General features: G+C 41.4%; 2 protein-coding genes across 2 annotated transcripts; one reads left to right on the top strand and one right to left on the bottom strand.

Moving 5' to 3' along the window:
- Positions 1–7,016: 7,016 nt before the first annotated feature.
- On the bottom strand, positions 7,017–10,487 carry LOC122997401. Its single transcript, XM_044373499.1, has one exon. It carries the CDS (start codon positions 10,485–10,487, stop codon positions 7,017–7,019), a length of 3,471 nt encoding a protein of 1,156 aa, XP_044229434.1.
- A 4,806-nt stretch (positions 10,488–15,293) lies between these two features.
- LOC122996651 (mas-related G-protein coupled receptor member B1-like) lies at positions 15,294–16,639 on the top strand. Its single transcript, XM_044372250.1, has 3 exons — positions 15,294–15,404; positions 15,788–15,972; positions 16,107–16,639. Exons 1-3 carry the CDS (start codon positions 15,375–15,377, stop codon positions 16,612–16,614), a joined length of 723 nt encoding a protein of 240 aa, XP_044228185.1. The 5' UTR covers positions 15,294–15,374; the 3' UTR covers positions 16,615–16,639.
- Positions 16,640–22,609: the final 5,970 nt, after the last annotated feature.

A 22,609-nucleotide genomic window follows, 5' to 3' on the forward strand; every position in this document is an offset into this window, starting at 1 on the left:
TGTTTGGTGATCATTCAGCAGTGGTCATCCATGACTAAACTATAGTGCAGCTAGACTCCTTCATGGACCTGGGCATCCACATGGATAATAAACTAGTAAGAAATGTCTGTCAGAGATGTGAACCGTCCAATTTAGAGCACTCAGGGAGCAGAACTGTTACTCTAAAGTGGTGAGAGACTTGAACCATCCAATGTAGAGCCTACATGGAGTGATAGCATGCCCTTTAAAGCAGTTAGAGACATGAACTGTCAAATCTAGAGCGAGTAGGGATCAGCACTGTGAACTCTAAAGCAGTCATAGACATAAACTGTAAAATCTAGAGTGCACAAGGAGCATAACTGTGTGCTCTAAAGTGGTCATAGACATAATGCAGAAGAGGAGTGAGATGGTTAGGGTTAGGGTAAGAGTATCAGGGTCAGAGCCAATCAGAGGCACAGTATAGGTGTGTCTTTGCAGAATGAGGGTGGGAAAAAAAATAACACAAACTAGAAAATTGTTTGAACTCTCTTCCTGGTTCTTTATTCCAAGAACTGCGGTGGCCCCTAAGGACAAACAATACACAAGAGTGAAAGCACAAACAATAAGAACATCCTTCAAATCCTCCTAGCAGCCTGGAGCACTTCAGGTGTAGCCATTAGCTTTGTAGCATTTTTCTTGTTTCATGTGTCTTCCCTTTTTGTATGAATTTTGGTATTTGCAGCATTTCTTGATTTGGAGCATGCTTTTTTATTAATGTTTGTGCATTCACTCTTGTATGTGCTTTGTCTTCAGGGCCACCATACAAAACCCTTTCTAATGAATCAGGAGTCAAACCTGTTATTGTTGTTAGTTTGGAGATGAGTGGATGAAGCCAGTGCAGCACTGCACCATCAGCAATGTGGCTTGGCAGCTTGCCAGTTATTCCATATGTAGGAGATTATACAGATGGTTTTATGTTTGGCCACTAGATGGTAGCATGAAACATGAAATGACAGTGGTTGCATGGGTTAGTGCTGAAACATCAATGTTGAGGTGCAGATAAAATGAAGATCACACTCAATGTCGGGAGTTCATCAATTTAAATATGACAAAAGTTACAATTAGTTAATTACCAAACACATTTAATGCCACTTAAAACTTAAGCAAACTACAAAATAATCCTAAACTGGACTGATATACTATATATGCATGGGAGTACATTATTGGCAGAAAGAATATTCCTGTTGATGTCAGTTGTTTTCTGCCTTATTCTCTTTGTTTATTGTTACCAGACTGTGACTTAAAATGTAATGCTAATAAATGAGAAGCACAAACTGGGTTTAAGTTCAGTCGTAACATTTATATTGAAGACATTCTGTGTTAATGTTGTTAGAAATGGAGATGTGTCAGCCTGCAGTTGTTTCTTCCAATTCCAACCAACACTTTACAATATGGTACACAAAATTTAGCCAAGTTACTAAGGAATGAATCGGGAACAACCTGCTAATTTGAGCAATCATTAAGTACTTCCCTAATGACTATATAGTAGATAATAATGAGTTTCTAAAGAACAGAGTGGAAGATATCAATGAATCATTAAATAATGATTAGTTCACATCTGTGAACTGATCATAGTGACCCTGTTGCATTCCTGATGAAGTCTGATTAACCAGACACTGAGCAGCACAAAATTACTCATTCATTACTTATTATTTAAAGCGTCTATAATTGATTTTTCATATATACAATATATCAAATAACAATGTACAGTATAATGTCAGAGGTGTAGCTTGTACTTACGAACCTATAGAGAATTATCAGTGACTCTGCAGCTCCCCTTGGCTTTATGGAGCCTTATAGAGAGTTTCAGCTCATTGTTTAGCTGTCACTCTCTTGGTTCACTCTCTGCACTCTTATAGCGTCATTTTCAGTCACAGCAGGCAGCTGTTATCAGAGGAAAAGCTCTAAAAACCCACTGTACATTACCTACTTAGCACCAACAGACAGTTAGCTGTAGACTATCTGGTGAACAAAGTAATCCAAAGATCCAGATATTTCTCTCAGGAGTTGGTAGAGAGCAAAAACAGAGCACAGAGTGAATATTGGACTTACATTCACCAGGCGAATGAGAATAACCTTTGTCCTAATATTCATGCCTTTTTCAATGCTCCTGCATGCTTAATAGCACGAATGCCAATCGCAACAATCTTCAAAAAGAACAACTTCTCTCTTCTTTAGAAGTCTAAGTAGAGGAACCTCTTGTGTCTCATACTCACCACTCAATCAGGTTGAGATCCTGCAGCTTTCAAAAGTAAATTTTGTGTGTTTCCTTTGTACTTTTTTTGTTTTACTGTCATCCAGTGTAGAAGCAATAATGGTGTAACTCTATGTATAATGTAGCACATAAAAACTGAATTTAGTGATGCAAAACAAGAAAACAGAGATGCAAACAGTCATGAAAATGAACATGCAAACAGTGACAGTTTACTGCTGTCCAACCAGTAAGTTTCTCCCTCTCTTCCCTTCTATACAAATTTGACATGTGAGAAACACAAGTATCTGACTGTCTCATAAACAAACAGTATGAAAAAGTTGTGATGACAACTCAGAAAATATACAGTATTTTGAAAAACAAAACTGTGGGAAAGTAAGACGAGTAGAAATAGAGAAGAAGTTACTTTCACAACAAAGTTCAAACTCTCAAAGGAAGATAAAACCACAACCCTGTATGTGACATCTTTGAGGATGTTACATATGCAGTGTGGTTTTGGCCAATCGGAGAGTGATGTGATCTGAGATCAGTTAATCACAAATGTGTTACAGTGCTTTCACTCACCATATTTACTGTAGACTGTTTGGATGCAGACGACCAAACATCAACCTCTGTGTAGGGAACTCATCCAGGTGTGATCTTGCAGCTTTCGAGGTAAATTTTGTGACATTTTTCACTTGTGTATGTAGAGATTGTAAAAGTGACATTAGAACTGCAAACAGTCATGATAATGAGTATGCAAACTGTGACAAGCAGACAGCTTTGGACTGTAAGTGTACAGAATAATGTGGTTAAACCAACTGTGTTTTATTTATTTATAGTGATATTTGCAGTTTTGATAACAGCTGAGATATGAAAGAGTTTCTTGTGCTGTGACAATATGAAAAGAAATAAAATAAGATAAAAAATAAAAGTCTAACAGAGGGATAGAGTTACACAAACCAAGATAGGTTAAAGTCAATTAATGATTCCATCTCATAAAGAATGAGTGTTTCCCAGTTCTGTTGTTTTGGACAAATGTTGCAGTTTTGTGGTATGAGTCTTAACCAGTACGTTACAGGGATGACCAGTATGTTATTGTCGTTAAACATGGTGAATGTACAAACCTGCAGTTGTTTCCTCCAATTAATTTTCATGTTAACTCCAAAACATAGCCAGAGTGCACAATTTGTAAACAAAATATAAAATATGTAGATGATTCATAAAATGATTTGGTCAGACATGCAAACCTCCTTGTCCAAAATCAGAGAGCACAGAGTTATTCAACTGGTGGGATGTTGTTTTTTCCAATTCCAACCAATACTTTACAATACAGTACACAAAATTTAGTGAAGTCACTAAGTAATAATCAGGAACAACGTGGTAATTTAAACAATCATTAATAAGTACTATATAGTAGATAGGACTATAAAGTTGATAATAATGAGTTACTAAAGAACAGAGCAGAAGATATTAATGAATCATTAGATAATGATTAGTTCATATCTGTGAATTGATCATAATGACCGCCTTAAAGCGTCTAGAATTGATATTTTTCATAATAACAATGTATCAAATATCAATGTACAGTATAATGTCAGAGGTGAAGCTTGTAATGATGAACCTGCAGAGAATTATCAGCGACTCTGCAGCTCCTCTCGGCTTTATGGAGCTTTATAGAGAGTTTCAGCTCATTGTTTATCTGTCACCCTCTTGGTTCACTCTCAGCACTCTAATAGCGTCATTTTCATCCACAGCAGGCAGCTGTTTACAGTGAAAAAGATCTAGAAATCCACTGTACACTACCTGCTCAGCACCAAATGGCAAACAGACACAGTTAGCTGTAGACTAGCTGGTGAACATAGTGGAGCATTTAGCAGCCAAAGATCCAGATATTTCATTACATAAAAATTCTATTCATCTTGGATGTGATGACATGCATAATCATTAGTATCGGCCTTCCTTTGACTCTAGTGGCCATCTAATCTCTTTATTCCCAGGTGAGTACTTTATGACTAAGATTTATTAATTTTAGGTCATGTGTCTGTCATACAGTCTGTCTGTGAAGAATCTTCATCCTGCGTGGGGGCTGGAAGGAAGTCTTGTTCACCAGACCTATAAATTTAAGCTAATTGGATCCTAAACACATTCAGTTAACATGTGTAGCTTCATTCCAGCTTCTCTTAAGGTGAAGTTAACAGCACCATTAACTTGTAGAGAACAAATTGTCGTCAGGTTTGTCAGAACAGTTACAGCATTATTTGAACTCATCATTTTGGGATTTGATTTAAACAGTCAAGAAATATATGTTCTATTTATATATATGTTCTTGTTGTTGTTGAGTCTTGTAACATTGATTGGCCAGTGTTTCTGATTGAAATTGCTGGGCAGAGCAAAATGACATATTTATCATTACTTAGAATTCCATCCACTATTTTTGCACATTTTGTGCAAAGGTCCTAAAAGAAAACTGAAAAGAAAATGTTTCCTGCTGTTTTTTTTATTTCTACCATTGTTTTCTTGCAGGTGCAAATAACAATGTTGCTCTAATCTACATCATCAACCTCCTCATCTCTGACGTCATTCAGTTCTGCTACATGATCGTAAAAGTGACAGAACCCGTGGATTTAAAGATCTATCGAATCTTCTTCTCTCTTCTATATTTACTGCTTTGGGTTGATGGCCAATGTTGGCTTCATGGTCTGTATCGCCCTGGAAAGGTAGCTATCTGTCTATCTATCCTGTATGTTTTTAGCTACTACTGGTCCTTTTTTTTCTCTGTCTTATCCACAACAAACTATTATTGACTTAATTATTAGGGACTGAGCCCCAAAGGGGCGAAGACCCTATTGTATTTCATGTGTTTGTTTGTTTCTTCTTCTTCCTCTCTTCTTCTTTCTTTATTATTACGCCACTTCAACCCTTAATTTGACCCCCTAAACATGCTCAAAAACTCAGCGCCACCTATGTATCTAATATGGCTGCCACGGCCCATAGGAATGTTGTAGAGAGATTGAACCAAAGCTTTGTCTCATCAAGACCTACAAATCATACACTGACAACCCTGAACTAAATCCAACAGGAAGTCCGCAATAAGCCCATCAAAGTACAACTTTGCACCAACTTTGGACCCCCAAGAAACGCTATCTCCTCCTAGGGCGTTAATGGTATCGGCTTCAAACTTGAATACATGACTTATCACACTGTGCTGAACAAAAGTTGTTAAAAACTTTGTAATAACTCGAACAGTTGAGATATTGTAAGCCCTGAAAGTTGTAGTGCCACATCACACCTTACAATGTAAACCAATGGGGAGGCCATCTCTAGGCATGGACTTTGTGTCAAACAAATGGTTCTGATGTCTAAACTATAAGTCTGACCAGTTTGAAATCTGTATCAGTGGATTCCCGACAAATTTCCTACAAAAAAATGTGATTTTTAATTTAGGATTTGGCCAAAGTCATGGGATTTATGAGGATATTTCACAATTCACTAACCAAGACCACTCCTTCTAGAATATGGATGTAATGGTTTATTGGGAGTGTGATGGAAGGCAGGGTGAAAAGGAGGAAGGATAGTTAGAGGGATGGTTGGAGAGGGAAGGATGGATGGGGGAAGGGAGAGGGTCGGGGGGTGTGAGGATGCGGGGGTGAGGGTCGAGGTCGTGGGATGCGGGATGAGGGGGTAGGGGTCGAAGGGATGAGGGGCGAGGGATGGGGAGAAAGAAGAGCAGGCGGGAAAGAGGGGAAGGAGGGAGTGGATAGGAGAGTGATAGATGAAAGGAGGAGATGCGTCGACGTCGGGGAGGTAAGTGGGAACAGGGGTTGAGACTCAGGGTGGGGGTGCTGTCTCGATGATCTGGCATCTGTACGAGGCCCCCCTGTTCCTGTGTTTGAACAGAGAAGAAAGTTAGCGGAGGGGTCGGGTGGGAGGGACTTGCAAGCTGAGACAGAGGGGAGAGGAGCGGATATGGTGTGTTTAAATACCCTGTGGTGCGGAAATGGGTTGCGTACAAGGCGTGGTCTTTGGTTCCCGAACTTTGTTTATAAGTCTATAAACTTCATTTCACTAACCAAGACCACTCCTTCTAGAATATGGATGTAATGGTTTATTGGGAGTGTGATGGAAGGCAGGGTGAAAAGGAGGAAGGATAGTTAGAGGGATGGTTGGAGAGGGAAGGATGGATGGGGGAAGGGAGAGGGTCGGGGGGTGTGAGGATGCGGGGGTGAGGGTCGAGGTCGTGGGATGCGGGATGAGGGGGTAGGGGTCGAAGGGATGAGGGGCGAGGGATGGGGAGAAAGAAGAGCAGGCGGGAAAGAGGGGAAGGAGGGAGTGGATAGGAGAGTGATAGATGAAAGGAGGAGATGCGTCGACGTCGGGGAGGTAAGTGGGAACAGGGGTTGAGACTCAGGGTGGGGGTGCTGTCTCGATGATCTGGCATCTGTACGAGGCCCCCAAAGAGACTTCAACCAGAGAAGCGAGAATGGGATTTCTTAACGTTATCCGGGTCATGATGGATGTGGGTATGAGAGTGGGACGAGGCTGGGCATGGTGCTCCGGGAATCCGGGAAATTGATTCCGCTGAGGTAGGTCTGTATGGTGGAAGACTTGATCTTGAGTTGAGTGTGGGATAATGTGATGAAGCAGGAGAGGGTAAGAATGTCCGGTGAAGGGAATGGGAGTCCGTGGTAGACGTGAAAGGTTTTAAAGGAATTCCAACCGGTGAAGTATGGAGATAGTGTTCAAGGGGTGACGCTGTTGATGATGTTGTCCCGTGAATTGGTGACCAGTTGTTCCAGTTGTGGGTTCAGTTGTAGATTGTGGCTGAAAACGGTGGGACTGGAGTTGGAAGAGGGTTGGAGGCTGGAGCTAGTAGTCTGAATTTCTGAAACATGAAACGGGAGAGTGAATCGGCGATTGCGTTTTTATGGCCTGGAATGTGGAGTGCACGGATGATGAACTGGTGCTGGGCTGAAACCAATGTGAGCTTGCACACGAACTGCATGATGTCCAGATTGTGTGACCGGCCTTTGTTGAGGATGTCGACGACGGCGCTGTTGTCAGAGTGGATGGCGATGGTCTTTTTGGACCATTCATGCCCCCAAAGAATGGCAGCGATGACAATCGGGTACATTTCCGCAATGGTGGAGGAAGGGGCCAGGGAAGAGAAGTCGGGTGGCCATTCGGCGGAGAACCATCTGCCGCCGTAGTAACCACCGAAGCCGACTGAAGGGGCGGCGTCGGTGTACAGCTGGATGTCATTGGCGTCTGTAACGTGGACGTCGTAAAAGAAGGAGATGCCGTTCCAGGAAGAGAGGAACTGGTGCCACATTTTTAGTTCCATCTTGCGCGCGCTGTCTAGCGTGACGTGGTCGTGGATGGATGGGACGGCGGTGGCTATGGAGAGAAGGTGTGACAAGAAAGATCGGCCCTGAGGGATGATGCGGGTGGCGTAGTTGAAATGGCCCAGCAGAGAGAGTAATTGACGTTTGGTGCATGTGTTGGCCATGAGAAAGTTTTGAATGAGTAGAGAAATGCGGTGGAGTTTCTCAGTAGGCAGAGATGCTTGGAGTGTAATGGAGTTGAGGGTGATGCCGAGGAATTCCAAGGATGTGCTTGGGCCTTCTGTTTTCTCTGGAGACAGGGGAACGCCAAGATCAGTGAATGCGGAAATCATTGTGGTGAGACCGTATGACGGGGGCGAAGACGGTGGCGTGACCGTGAGGAAGTCGTCAAGTAGGTGGATGACGTATGGGAGTTTATAATTGTTGGAAAGAATCCAGCAGAGGGCTTCGGACAATGAGTCGAAAATTTTTGGGCTGCTCTTGCAGCCGAAGGTTAGACGCACGGCAAAATAGTATGCGCCCTTCCAGGAGACCCCGAAGAGGTGCCAGTAGTCGGGGTGGATGGGGAGGACTTTGAAGGCGCTTGTGATGTCCGCCTTGGACAACCATGCTCCCTGGCCCGCGAGTCGGATGAGGGAAATGGCGTGGTCTATGGTGGCGTATTGCATGGAAAAGTCCAGGCTGGGAATCAGGCTGTTAATGCTTGGAACAGTGGAACCGTGGGGGGACGAGAGGTCGATGATGAGCCTCTTTTTCCCAGAGTACTTCCTGGTTGCCACTCCGATTGGGCTGACTCTGAAAGACGGGAAAGGGGGGCTGGAGAAAGGGCCAATCATGAAGGCGTCATCAACTTCTTTTTGCAGTAGTCTGTCAACTGTGGTGGGTTCAGACAGGGCTGATTGCAAGTTGTTGCATATGTGAGTGGACTCAGGCATGGCCTGCAGACCCGGATGGAAACCGTAAGTGAAGCCCTGAATGAGGAAGTTGACGAACTGGGTGTCTGGATGGTTTTGTAGGGCGGTGGCTAGGGCGTTGATGTTAACGGGGGTATTGAGATGCTTACACAGCTGTTGCTTTGTCGGGTTGTGTGGGCATGTGGCTCTGGCGTGGGCTCCCCCGCAGAATGAACAAGTGTGGAGGAATTTGCAGCTGGAGGAGCTGCAACTGAGGTCGTTGAAGTTATTGCAGATCATCCGTCCTCCCTGGTAGAGGACAGGTCTCCCTCTCCTGTCCGTGCCTTTGGGGAGGGGGCCGAGGATGGACGGGTGATCTAAGGCAGGTTTGGGGGTGATGGATGGTGGGGGAGCCACCGATGGCAAGTAGTGTGGCGTGGCTGGGCTTTGCTTGTCTGTTACCGAGGCGCGGGGCAGGGGGGCGGAGAGGGTGCATGCTGCGGCGGGATGGGAAGGGGCGCCGCACGTTTCGCAGTGCGGAGAAGCGCAAGCTGCGAAAACTTGGCAGTATAGCTCGTGGTCCAATGTTCCCCAGTACGTGCCCTGGTTGAACTGTTGGAGGCGACCGGCGGCTTGGGAGGCGAAGAGGATATGGTAGGTATAGAAACCGTTGCCGCCGAAACGCAAGGCCAGGTCGAGAATTAATGACAAGTAATCATCGAGCTCGGACCTGCGGTCGGGGAAGGCTGAACAAATTATGTCTCTATACAATGAGAATGCAAAAGCGAACTCGGCGACTGTGAGGTCCTTGGAGCGAGCAGGAAGTGGCTGTTTAAGTTCCGAGGGGCCGAATAAGGTGAGCAGTTCCCTGGGGATGTGAGGATTAATTGATGTAGGGTGAATGAGTTGAGCGAGATCAATGTAATTACCGGTTAGGATCTGCTGCCTGAGGGTGGGAGACACGGGGGAGGGCCGGGCGGATGCTAGGGGGCGCACTGGTGGCTGGGCGGTGGCCAGGGTGTAGCTGCTGGATGGAGGTGTGGGAGCCAGGAAAAGGCCGAGGCTGGCCGTGTGTAAGGCCGTAGGATAAGGAGGTGCAGGTGCTGTGGTACGGGTAATGCTAGAGTGCGGGTCGTGGGGAGCCGGGGGGTAGGGGAGGAGACAGGGAGGGTGAAAAGAAGGAAGAGGAGGAACAGGTTGGGTGTAACTCGTGGAGCTGCTGGGGCCCACTGTTGTTTGTGCTGTCTGAGCGGCTGCCGTGGTTGGTGCGGGTGGAGGAGCAGCTGGGATGGCCGGGAGGGAAGGAGCAGCAGAGATAGGAGCCGAAGAGGAGGAAGGGATGCTGGGTTGATGGAATGTATATGCGTGGGATGTAAGTGCAGCTGAAGAGAAAGTGGGAGGAGGAAATGGCTGTGGAGCAGAGAGCGCCTGCATGGGGTTAGAAGCGGACTGCACTAGGGAGGCTGAGGTTGCTGAGGAGGAAGGTGTGCGTGTGGCGGAGCGACGTGCCGTGACGTCATGGACGTCGTCGCGCGCGCGACGTCGGGAACCCGGAAGATCGTGGGAAGATGGACGGGAGAGAGTGCTGTCCTTCAGGGAGTTTGTGTATAATTGAAACAGTCTTGCCTTGTTGTCGGTGCGGTGGAAAGGAATGTTATTTTGGCTGAGGAAATGCTTTAAGCGAGCGACGGTCCACTCGGACATGTTTGGGGCCGAGGAGCGGTCCGTACACCGGAGGCGAGGAGAGCGCTGCGCGCGGTGGCTGCTCCTCTTGGGCGGGCTCCGGGATCTCGAGCGAGGCTGGAGTGAGCGTCGGGAATAAGTAGCTTCCTTCGGACGCCGAGTACGGGACCTTCCCCTGGAGCCGCTGGGGATCGAGGGCTCGACGATACCGTCGTCGACGGAGGATGAGGGCCGAGAGGCCGGGATGAGGGAAACCGAGGAGCGCAGGCGAGGCTGCCGGAAAGATCGGACGCCGGGGGACTCCGGGACTTCGAACGAGTCCTCGTCCGAAGCGTTGAGGAGCAGTTCGAGGTCCATGATGTGAGTAAGAAGTTTTAAGTTTATGCTGGTGTGTCACAGGGTGCTTGCAAGCTGAGACAGAGGGGAGAGGAGCGGATATGGTGTGTTTAAATACCCTGTGGTGCGGAAATGGGTTGCGTACAAGGCGTGGTCTTTGGTTCCCGAACTTTGTTTATAAGTCTATAAACTTCATGAAGAGTGACATTCTCCTCTCCAACTGAGAGGGAGAGAGAGAGAATAGGAGGGTGTGTGTGTGTGTGTGTGGGGGGGGGGTTGAATGGAGCTCATTGAGTGAGAGTGACAGTTTAGTGATAAAGTGCTGCAGAAAAATAAAATCAAAACTAAAATTTGTAGCTCTGTACTGCAGTTTTTCCTTTATTAGGGCCCAAACACCTAGCGGTTCGTTCACACTCTCCATTCAAATATATGAGTATTTTTCTGTGTCCAGCTGCAGTTACTTCTTGTCTCTACACACCTGACAGTACACATTTTAATCAAACTTTCACCAGGTCATGTGGGTTAAAAGTCTGTACTTTTGTAAAAATAAACTTGATGAAAATTAGGAAATTAATTTGTTTTACACACAAACTCATCAAGAGTTTTGTTTACTAATTGAAATTCAAGTGAATGGGCCCAAAACTTGCATAACTTTGATGCCACAGGTGTGAGCAAGACAGACATGTCTCACCCTGCAGAAAATTGTCATCCTCGCACCATTGAGATTTGATGCTTCGCCATGACAGAGGAAGTTGCTATAACTTTATTGTACATGCTCCAGTCTGCACCAAACTTTACATGTTTGATAAGAGTCCTGGTCTGAACACGTCTACATGACAATATTCCATCAGTGATGCAAACTGGTTGAATAGCGCCCCCTACGAAATTTCAGCGAAGCAGCCCCAGCAGCAGGCAAAACAGTGGACAAAGGAAGTGATGTTTATCTCCTTCTTGCACTGTCTGAAAACAGCCCGGGTCTGAAGACATCTACATGCCCGTGACAGAAGACCTTCGATTGCGTCATGGCCCGACGTGCATGGAGGCGCGAGGGCCCGTTCAACACTGCTTGCAGCTTTAATTTATTATTGACCTCATTGGAAAGAATTATTCTCTGTATTACCCAAATATGTTCTTTGGGGCCACGTCTCATATAGATGGTTACAAACTTTCAAAGAAAAGCCTGTTTTCTTTTTCTTTTTCAAGGAATTTGAACATTATATTAGAAATACTGAATAATGTAGTAACCAGACACAAAATTGTCTATAAGTATTTGAAGTAAGCAAAAAAAGGGGAAGAAGTTAGATGTGCAATAAGTGTCATGAAACTGCTGTACAGGGGCTGTTCAGAAGCTGATAACAATCTGTGGTCACTGATACATTTAACACATCGTAGTGGTGGGACAGCAGCACGTAACCAGGAAGCTTTGAAGTATTTTACTATTTAGCATGAATACAATTTTAAACAGGAACTTCTTGAACATGTTTATATTTTCCTGTTAGTCCTGCTGTATTTCCCTGCTTTAATTATCATTATTATTTGTAGTAGTAGTAGTAATGATAGTAGTAGTAGTACTCCTGCTGCTTTTCATTATGTGTTCACAGTACTTTTATTTGTGAGTTTTCATGATCAGGTTTTGCGTTCCTCTCCATGCCTCCATGTTTTCTTCAGTTCCATTTTGTGCATTGTCGGCATGTTTGTGTGAAACTTTGGGGAACATTGTAATAGTGGAAATAATGGTTTTGGTAGGAACAGAGATTATTAGATGCTAAAAAACTGTGTGAAATGTGAGAAATAAAGCATGAGATATATATTGATATACAGCTGGGGAACAGGAGATGTGTATCTGTGTCTGTGTGTGTCTGTGTGTGTGTCTGTCAAAGGCTACTTTTGGGGACAAATTTCAGGTTAATTTTATTTTGAAGTCTGATTAACCAGACTGAACGGCACAAAATACTAACGACTCATTCATTACTTATCAGCTACTCTGCAGCTCTCTTCAGCTTTACGGAGCTTTATAGAGAGTTTCAGCTCATTGTTTATCTGTCACCCTCTTGGTTCACTCTCTGCACTCTTATAACTTAATTTTCAGCCACAGCAGGCAGCTGTTATCAGAGAAAAAGCTCTAAAAACCCACTGTACACTACCTGCTCAGCACCAACAGACAGTTAGCTGTGGTCTAGCTGGTGAACATCGTGGAGCATTTAGAAGCTAAACATCCAGATATTCCCCTCATGAGTTGGTAGAGAACAAAAACAGAGCTAAAAGAGAGTGAATATTGGACTTACATTCACCAGGTGAACGAGACTAAGCTTTGTCCTAATATTCATGCCTTTTTTAATGCTCCTGCATGCTTTATAGCAAGAATGCCAATCAAACAATCTTGAAATAGTACAACTTCTCTATTCTCTAGAAGTCTAAGTAGAGGAACCTCTGTGTCTCATACTCACCACTCAATCAGGTTGAGATCCTGCAGCTTTCAAAAGTAAATTTTGTGTGTTTCCTTTGTACTTTTTTTGTTTTACTGTCATACAGTGTAGAAGCAATAATGGTGTCACTCTGTGCATAATGTAGCACATAAAAACTGTGAATATAGTGATGCAAAACAAGAAAACAGAGATGCAAACAGTCATGAAAACCAACATGCAAACAGTGACAGTTTACTGCTGTCCAACCAGTAAGTTTCTCCCTCTCTTCCCTTCTATACAAATTTGACATGTGAGAAAAACAAGTATTTGTGTGTCATAAAATATACAGTAAAATATACAGTATTTTCAATAATAAAACTGAGGTAAAGTAAGACACATAATATAGAAACATAGAAACAGGGACGAATGAGAATAAAGGCAGTGGCACTGTTTAGAAATGTCTTCCAGAAATTCCTGGAAATGATGAAAGTTGAGTTTTATATTTTCATTGGAAATATTCACATGAAGTTACTTTCATGACAAAGTTCAAACTCTCAAAGGAAGATAAAACCACACCCCTGTATGTGACATCTTTGAGGATGTTACATATGCAGTGTGGTCTTGGCCAACCGGAGGGTGATGTGATCTGAGATCAGTTAATTATAAATGTGTTACAGTGCTTTCACTCACCATATTTACTGTAGACTGTTTGGATGCAGACGACCAAACATCAACCTCTGTGTAGGGAACTCATCCAGGTGTGGTCTTGCAGCTTTCGAGGTAAATTTTGTGACTTTTTTCACTTGTGTATGAAGAGATTGTAAAAATGACATTAGAACTGCAAACAGTCATGATAATGAGTATGCAAACTGTGACAAGCAGACAGCTTTGGACTGTAGGTGTACAGAATAATGTGGTTAAACCAACTGTGTTTTATTTATTTATAGTGATATTTGCAGTTTTGATAACAGCTGAGATATGAAAGAGTTTCTTGTGCTGTGACAATATGAAAAGAAATAAAATAAGATAAAAAATAAAAGTCTAACAGAGGGATAGAGTTACACAAACCAAGATACGTTAAAGTCAATTAATGATTCCATCTCATAAAGAATAAGTGTTTCCCAGTTCTGTTGTTTTGGACAAATGTTGTAGTTTTGTGGTATGAGTCTTAACCAGTACGTTACAGGGATGACCAGTATGTTAGTGTTGTTAAACATGGTGAATGTACCAACCTGCAGTTGTTTCCTCCAATTAATTTTTTCATGTTAACTCCAAAACATAGTCAGAGTGCACAATCTGTAAACAAAATATAAAATATGCAGATGATTCATAAAATGGTTTGGTCAGACATGCAAACCTCCTTGTCCAAAATCAGAGAGCACAGAGTTATTCAACTGGTGGGATGTCAAGTGCAGAAGACAAACCATCCTAGACCAATGTCTCTGTACCTTAAATTACTGAAATAACTGTATGAAATTCTGTATTAATGACCTCACATCATCATGTAAAAATATTTATATACATAACAAGGACTTGTATTATCTGACAAGTTATTTTTTGATGAAATATAGAACTTCAATGATTAGTCGATTATTCTCATTGCTACTTTATTGCTTTATTGTTTTTTCAAATTATTGTTTCAATCATTCTTCAAGCAAAAAGACCAAATATTCTCTGGTTTCAGCTTTTTAAACATTATGATTTGCTCCTTTTCTTTGTCATATGCAACAGTACATTAAAAATCTTTAGGATTTGGATTGTTGGTGAGAAACAAATAGTAAACTGAAGACATCCCCACAGGCTCAAAGAAATTGTGTGTCATTTTTTTACAGTGTATAAAACACTACATTTTATAAACTCAAAGGTTAATCATTTAATAGGGAAAATAATCAGCAGCTTAATCTGTGATGAAAACAATTGTAAGTTGCAGCCTTGAAGAAATATTATTAGGAGAAAATGTAACAAAGACACCTTTTTTGTGGCTATAATATACACTGTATTTGTGTGAACTTGCACCTCAAGACTTTAGTGATGTCACTTAACAATGTTATGTAGATATTGAAAAACTTCCATAACCTGATCTCTCATACAACAGGTTTCACTCTGAAGAAGAAGAAGATTTCTACATCAACACCTCACAGATGGAAAACAATGATTACAGCAATGTCACATCCGACTACAATGATCATAACTACACCTACTATGATCATAACTGCACTGACTGTGATTATAGGAATGAAACCTACTCCTATTATTTTGACTTATATACTGAGTATGTGATAACATGCGTAATCATTAGTATCGGCCTTCTTTTGACTCTAGTGGCCATCCACTCTCTTTATTCCCAGGTGAGTACTTTATGACTAAGATTTATTAATTTTAGGTCATGTGTCTGTCATACAGTCTGTCTGTGAAGAATCTTCATCCTGCTTGGGGGCTGGAAGGAAGTCTTGTAATGACCTATAATTTTAAGCTAATTGGACCTTAAACACATGCAGTTAACATGTGTAGTTTCATTCCAGCTTCTCTTAAGGTGAAGTTAACAGCACCATTAACTTGTAGAGAAGAAATTGTCATAAAAGATTTGTCAGGACAATTTGTACAGCATTATTTGAGCTCATTATTTTGGGATTTGATTTAAACAATCAAGAAATATATGTTCTATATATATGTATATGTTCTTGTTGTTGAGTCTTGTAACATTGATTGGCCAGTGTGTCATATTTGATGACACATTGGTCAATGCATGAATGTTTCTGACTGCAATTGCTGAGCAGAGCAAAATGACATATTTATCATTACCTATAATTCCATCCACTTGTATTTTTGCACATTTTGTGCAAAGGTCCTAAATGAAAATTGAAAAAAAAAATGTTTCCAGCTGCTTTTTTTATTTCTACCATTGTTTTCTTGCAGGTGCAAAATAACAATGTTGCTCCAATCTTCATCATCAACCTCCTCATCTCTGACATCATTCAGCTCTGCTGCATGATCGTCGAAGTGGCAAAACCTGACTGGAAGAACGAAGAAATCTTCTTTTATATTTACTGCTTTGGTGTGCTGGCCAGTGTTGGCTTCATGGTCTGTATCGCCCTGGAAAGGTAGCTATCTGTCTGTCCTGTATGTTTTTAGCTACTTCCATGTGTATGACCATTATATTACCATATAAATCTGAAGCTCCTCAAAGTCAGGGATATTCTGTATCTGATGATAGACTGTGTATCTTGTGTTTCAGGTATTTGCTCATCGCATGGCCACTGTGGTACCGCGTCAGAAGAACCATCAAGATCTCTTTTGTAGTCTGTGTCGTGGTCTGGATCCTTCCTCTTGTTTATGTCCTTCCTCTCTATTTCTTGGTTAAATTTGAGATCTCAGAAACCATTTTCGCTGTCTTCCTCCTCATTCCTTTCCCACTGTTCATATTCTTCCTGGGTGGGACCCTCAAATCGCTGTTTGCTGCCATCTCGGTCTCCTCTGATGAAAAACGACGAATTGTGGGAATGTTGGTCCTGGTGCTGCTCATCTACACGCTGCTGTTTCTACCCTCCATCATCTGGTCCCTGGTAGAAGAAGCCAGTGATAATTATACTTTCGACAACCTGACTTTCATTCTTCTCAGATTCAGTCCTCTTGCAGACTTGATTCTGTATGTTTTCATGAGGAAAGGGGTCATAGACAAGCTTTTGGCCTCTCTGTGTTGTTGCAGAATGGACAGTGATGATAACAGCAGATCATCAGCATGAAAGACAACAACATGTACACAGTCAGCTCCATGCAGGCAGAGAAAGAGGGAGAAAGAAAAGGGAGAAAACAGATGTTAACTGTAATGTGTCTGAATGTTAACTAAAATGCACTTAAACTAGCAAAAAAGAGATAAATAAAGTGTTTGCTGTATGACAACAAAAGACTTTGTGCCACATCATTAGTTGAAATGTTTGTGTCAGTTATGCTCAAAGAAAACTACTAAGACTGGTTGTTGTCAGCCAGTGGTGTGACCATCACAAGTAGATGAAAAGGAAGCATTGTTTTGATTATGTTGTGAGAGAAGTGGTTGGTGGGAAATGTTTGTCCATGCAGGTGAACTTTTTCTGGTTCACTGTTAGGGCTTCAACAAATGTGCATTAAGTTGATATCTCATTATTATCCTTTGAAGGGGACATAGCATGCTTTTTGTGATTTTCTGTCATTTATATTCATAATTTAAGTCTGCTGAGGGGCAGCTTCCTGGAGCTGGCCAATCAGAACAGAGTAGGCTCATCAAGGGGGGGCCTTAAAGAGACAGGAGCTAAAACGACCTGTTTCAGACAGAGGCTGAACTGAGGGGCTGCATAAAGGGGCAGTATTAGATAAATAAGGAGTTTTTTGAACTGTAAGTCATGCAGAAATATTCCAGTAGAGCCCCAGAATAAAACTATAGACCTGGAAATGTGCATGTTATGTCCCCTTTAATCAAAGAAGCAAACCAGATATTACTTGTTGATCAACTGAGCTGTTCAACACCATGATCACCCTGTTATTATAGCTGCCACTCCGTCTTATTTCTACAGGGAGATCATCATATCAAGTCTATAGACTTTCTTCTTCTTTAGCCTCTCATACACATTATAATATGTTACCTTTTCCTACTTATAACTATATATGTCTATTATTGTGTGTGGGGGGTATTTTTATGCATAAAAGTTAAACAACATATGATTTATTTCTTTTTATTTAATATAAGTTATATTTTGGGGGGATTTGTGGTCGGCATGCTATGGCTTGGCAATACTGATAACATCTTATAGATACATAGTACTTTTATAAGAAATTGTAAATTTTCTGGAAATTCTACAAAAATATGTTTCTAGTCAAAAATGAGAATGTTTCCTTTTTACTAATTATGTGAATTAAACCCTACAAATCAACAAAATATCTGCTGATTGTTTCTTGTATATATCATCATATAGCACAACTCTACTGTTGTGTAATACCATGGAGGCAATTTGCTTTTTTTTCAAATCACCAACGTATGTTTATTCATGTTAAGTTCTCATACTTTTTAGATAATAATGTGGAGCAGAAATTATATCATATTTTTCACTATAAGTTACAGTAGTGAGGCTTACTGTACATTTCCCCCTTCTATAACTTGTTGATTACCAACTGTTGCACTCATCAGCTGACACTGCAACAGCAGAGATCCAACAAAAACATATTTCCCAGAATCTCTTTAAATACTTTGGCTTTCTGCAGGGTGACACTTTATAGAGAAAAACATGCATTTTCAGAAGATAACGTATGATTGCTAAGAGCTTAAGGTTACTACTTGATAAGTTGTATAGTGTACACAAAAGATGATAAATTATAGTAGTTGTAATGTATTTAATCATATGTGATTAAAGAACAGTTTAAAAAAACAAGTACTGAGTCATTTCAACTCCATTCAGAGCACACATCTGTCATTTTACTCTCCCCAGCCCAAAATACCTGTTTGGTTAGTCCACAGATACCTTTGGAACTGAAATCTTGTATTTTAAAGTTTTCTCTCTGACTTTTTAGGCATTACTGTGACTGAATTTCATCAACTCTGCACACTTTATGTGCATTGCAATGGCAGAACTGAAAAAGTTTTGGCTAACCTGAAGGATAAAAACTCATTTAGAGCAACAAACAGTCCTGATTGTCTGCTCATATGAAAAAAAAACAACAACTAAAAAGCCACAAGCAGAACAGACTAATGTGAGCTACATGACATATTTCCATCCAGCCTGAATGATACCTTCATATAACTGATTAGATGTATAGGTTAAATGGCCATGGAGTGAGTTATCCTAAGTGATGTACAAATAAGGTACATGGAAAAGTTCAACCCTAAAAAGGCAGCTGTCTCATGCCATTGTTAAAGTGTATGCAGCAGCTGTTTCCTCCTTTCATGAGAGTTTTGGCTATAGACCTGTCTCTGCCCCCCAGTGGAATGTGCCGGTAGTGCACAAGGCCCTAGTGAGTGATCCCTATGAGCCTCTGGAGTGCTCCTCTCTGAAGGCGTTGTCATTCAAAACAGCTTTGCTGCTCACGCTGACCTCAGCTATGAGAGTGAGCGAACTGTGCGCCCTGTCGGTTCACCCTAGCTGTTTCGTGGTGACCACAGTGGGGCTACTCTCAGACCGCCTGACTGATTTTTATAACTATCAGATTTATAGTTTCTAACCCTCTGACACTGCAGAGATCCAACAGGACACTCATACAAGTCAAGAGGTTATTCTGAAAGCCATGATCCTGTAAAAGGCCACAAGGCTGCAAAATGTCAGTTTTATTCCTTTTCAGTGTCTAATACAGATATCCAGCGTCCATTGTTGGCTTTCATCGTACTCTTCCAATATCAAACTAACAAGTGGCAGTTTTTGCTCTGAGCAAAATATTGTGAGGTTTATTTGAGTGATATTCCTGTCTGCTAACATCAGTGTTGAGATGAATATTAAAAGAAAAAACAAGAATTTAACTTAGATATGACAAGTATTAATTATCATTTATTATGCATGCTATTGTTATGCTAATATGTATCAAACCTGCTTTGACCCCTGAAGTGATGAAATGTATGGAAATAACTATGGTGAGCAACCTGCAGTCTGAGGAAGGCCCACAGTTAGACCCATACCAATTTGCATACAGACACCACAGAGGAACTGATGATGTAATCACTAGTATAGTGCACATGGTCACTAAACACCTGGAGAATCCCAGGGCCTATGACAGACTATTGTTTGTTGATTTTAGTTCAGAATGTAACATTTAATAACCCCATATATTACTTAAAGGATATGGATTTCTAGTTGTTTTGGACACTTATATCTCCAAATTGGGGTTTAATGATGATATAAGTAGCCAGAGACCATTTTCAGTGTGTGCTAGAGCCGAATGATTTTAATGTCTACACTTGAAATCTGTGTGGAATAGCTCACCATGGTGTAGAAGAGCAGAGAAGGTCAGATACCATTAAATAGCAGCGCCAAGTGGGAATATTTCAGTAATGAATGAATGGAACATCTCCTCATTTTTGTAGAGATCTTATAGAGTCAGTATGCTTCCACTTAAGTGTTTGTCAGATGGTCAAACAGTATTTGAAACCACTGGGTTGCAACTTTCCAAAATTGGTCATGCCAACTTAATGCTACTGGCCAGTGATGCAGAAGTGAGAAAGTATGTAAAACACCATAAATTCTTTCAAGGAGAGATTGTTTGAAAGTGTGCCCCATTATCCCCAAGATAATCTCGGCTAGCCCCTCCAGGTTTTCACCAAAGGTTGAGTGTGTTTGTTTTGAACAGCTATAAAAACTTTGACACACTGTACAAACTATTGTTTGTTTAAAGCATAGCCCTGATTTCAGTGCATTAATCTCAGATGGTGGTGATGCAAATGAACACAATTTAAAACACAGAGGTGTTGGGCCTCAGATCATGAGGTCACACATAGATTGCCTACATGTAACCTGTGAGGCCTGACCACGAGGTGCTTGTTCCTTTGTTTCACCCGAGACAAAGGAATAGCGCCAAAAGTGCTGCTTAGACAATGGGAGTCCATTGCAAACTCCATTTCCGAGGGCCTATGCCAGACTATTGTTTGTTGATTTTAGTTCAGCATGTAACATTTAATAACCCCATATATTACTTAAAGGATATGTTCACATTTTTTCAAGTCTTAAAACAACAGTCAGTTGCTCAAATGAACATTGAAATAGCTCGCTGGAATCATTCCTCCTGTTCACACTGACCATTAGAAGATCCCTTCCTAATGTGCTTTCAATGTAAGTAATGGGGAACAAAATCCACAGTCATTGATTTCTGCATGTTTTGTGCAAAAATGGGTTCAAATGTTTATCTGAACCTACAGAGAGGTGCCAGCCATCCAAATTAATCAAATCAAGTGGATATCTTAATTTTAATATAAAGTTCCCTTGTTGTGTTTCCCTAGACTTTGTTTCCCTTATTCTAAATAACTCTGACATCCAGGACCAGATGTATAAGTCTAAAATACAGAACTTTTTACAGTGGTGTGATGAACATCATCTCACCCTCAACACAAAAAGTTGGACTCTTTCAAGTACCTGGGCATCCACATGGATAATAAACCAGTATGAAATGTATCTGTCAGAGACGTGAACTGTCTGATCTAGAGCACTCAAGGAGCAGAACTAAAGTGGTTAGAGACTTTAATCATCCAATGTACAGCCTGCATAGAGTGAAAACATGCCTTTTGAAGCAGCCATAGACACAAACTTTCATATCTAGAGTGCACACGGAGCATAACTGTGTGCTCTAAAGTGGTCATAGACATAATGCAGAAGAGGAGTGAGATGGTTAGGGTTAGGGTAAGAATATCAGGGTCAGAGCCAATCAGAGGCACAGTAAGGGCGGGTCTTCACAGAATGAGGGTGGGAAAAAAAATAACACAAACTAGAAAATTGTTTGAACTCTCTTCTTGGTTCTGTAGTCCAAAACTACGGTGGCCCCTAAGGACAAAGCATAAACAAGAGTGAAAGCACAAACAATAAGAAGAACACGCTCCAAATCCTCCTAGCAGCCTGGAGCACTTCATGTGTAGCGATTAGCTTTGTAGCATTTTTCTTGTTTCATGTGTTTGTCCTTTTTTATATGAATTTTGGTATTTGTAGCATTTCTTGATTTGGAGCATGCATTTTTATTAATGTTTGTGCATTCACTCTTGTATGTGCTTTGTCTTCAGGGCCACCATACAAAACCGTTTCTAATGAATCAGGAGTCAAACCTGTTATTGTTGTTAGTTTGGAGATGAGTGGATGAAGCCAGTGCAGCACTGCACCATCAGCAATGTGGCTTGGCAGCTTGCCAGTTATTCCATATGTAGGAGATTATACAGATGGTTTTATGTTCGGCCACTAGATGGTAGCATGAAACATGAAATGACACAGTGGTTGCACGAGTCAGTGCTGAAACATCAATGTTGAGGTGCGGATGAAATGAAGATCACACTCAATGTCGGGAGTTCATCAATTTAAATATGACAAAAGTTACAATTATCACCAAACACATTTAATGTCACTTAAACTTAAAAAACTACAAGATAATCTTAAACTGGACTGATATACTGTATATGCTTGGGAGTATATTATTGGCAGAAAGAATATTCCTGTTGATGTCAGTTGCAGTTGTTTCTTCCAACCAACACTTTACAATACGGTACACAATTTAATTAAGTTACTAAGGGTGTGCCTAAATACAAATACCTTATTCAGCAAAGCACAAATAGTGTTTTTTGTTTGTTTGTTTTTTTACGAATATTTGTTTCATACAAATATTTTAAAACTATTGGTTTTCGGGAAGAGAAAAAAACATGTCAAATATCAGCGTGTAGGTCGGTTACATCACTAGTGCCATCGTCCCGTTTTAGCTTCCCCAAAGTTGTAAATGGAACCACGTTCCAGCTAGTTGTACTAATGTACTTTACATATTCGTGTCTGTCTACTTTTTCCTCTCTTCCGTAGTATCAGGAACCTACTGCATGTTATCACTCACCATATTTACTGTAGACTGTTTGGATGCAGAGGACAAAACATCAAACTTGGTGTAGGGAACTCATCCAGGTGTGGTCTTGCAACTTTCAAGGTAAATTTTGTGACATTATTTTTCACTTAAGAAGGAAGGGAGTGTAAAAATGACATTAGAACTGCAAACAGTTATGATAATGAGTATGCAAACTGTGACAAGCAGACAGCTTTAGACTGT

This window comes from Thunnus albacares, chromosome 14 (genome assembly GCF_914725855.1).
Source record: "Thunnus albacares chromosome 14, fThuAlb1.1, whole genome shotgun sequence".
Taxonomy (NCBI): domain Eukaryota; kingdom Metazoa; phylum Chordata; class Actinopteri; order Scombriformes; family Scombridae; genus Thunnus; species Thunnus albacares.

What these genes read in the sequence shown, in the direction of transcription:
- LOC122997401 (XM_044373499.1), bottom strand. Translation starts at nt 10,487, where the DNA reads ATGGACCTCGAACTGCTCCTCAACGCTTCGGACGAGGACTCGTTCGAA.
- LOC122996651 (XM_044372250.1), top strand. Translation starts at nt 15,375, where the DNA reads ATGTGTAGTTTCATTCCAGCTTCTCTTAAG. An exon ending in TCATTCCAGCTTCTCTTAAG is followed by an intron (nt 15,405 to 15,787) that starts GTGAAGTTAACA and finishes GTTTTCTTGCAG; the next exon opens with GTGCAAAATAACAATGTTGC. An exon ending in GTCTGTATCGCCCTGGAAAG is followed by an intron (nt 15,973 to 16,106) that starts GTAGCTATCTGT and finishes CTTGTGTTTCAG; the next exon opens with GTATTTGCTCATCGCATGGC.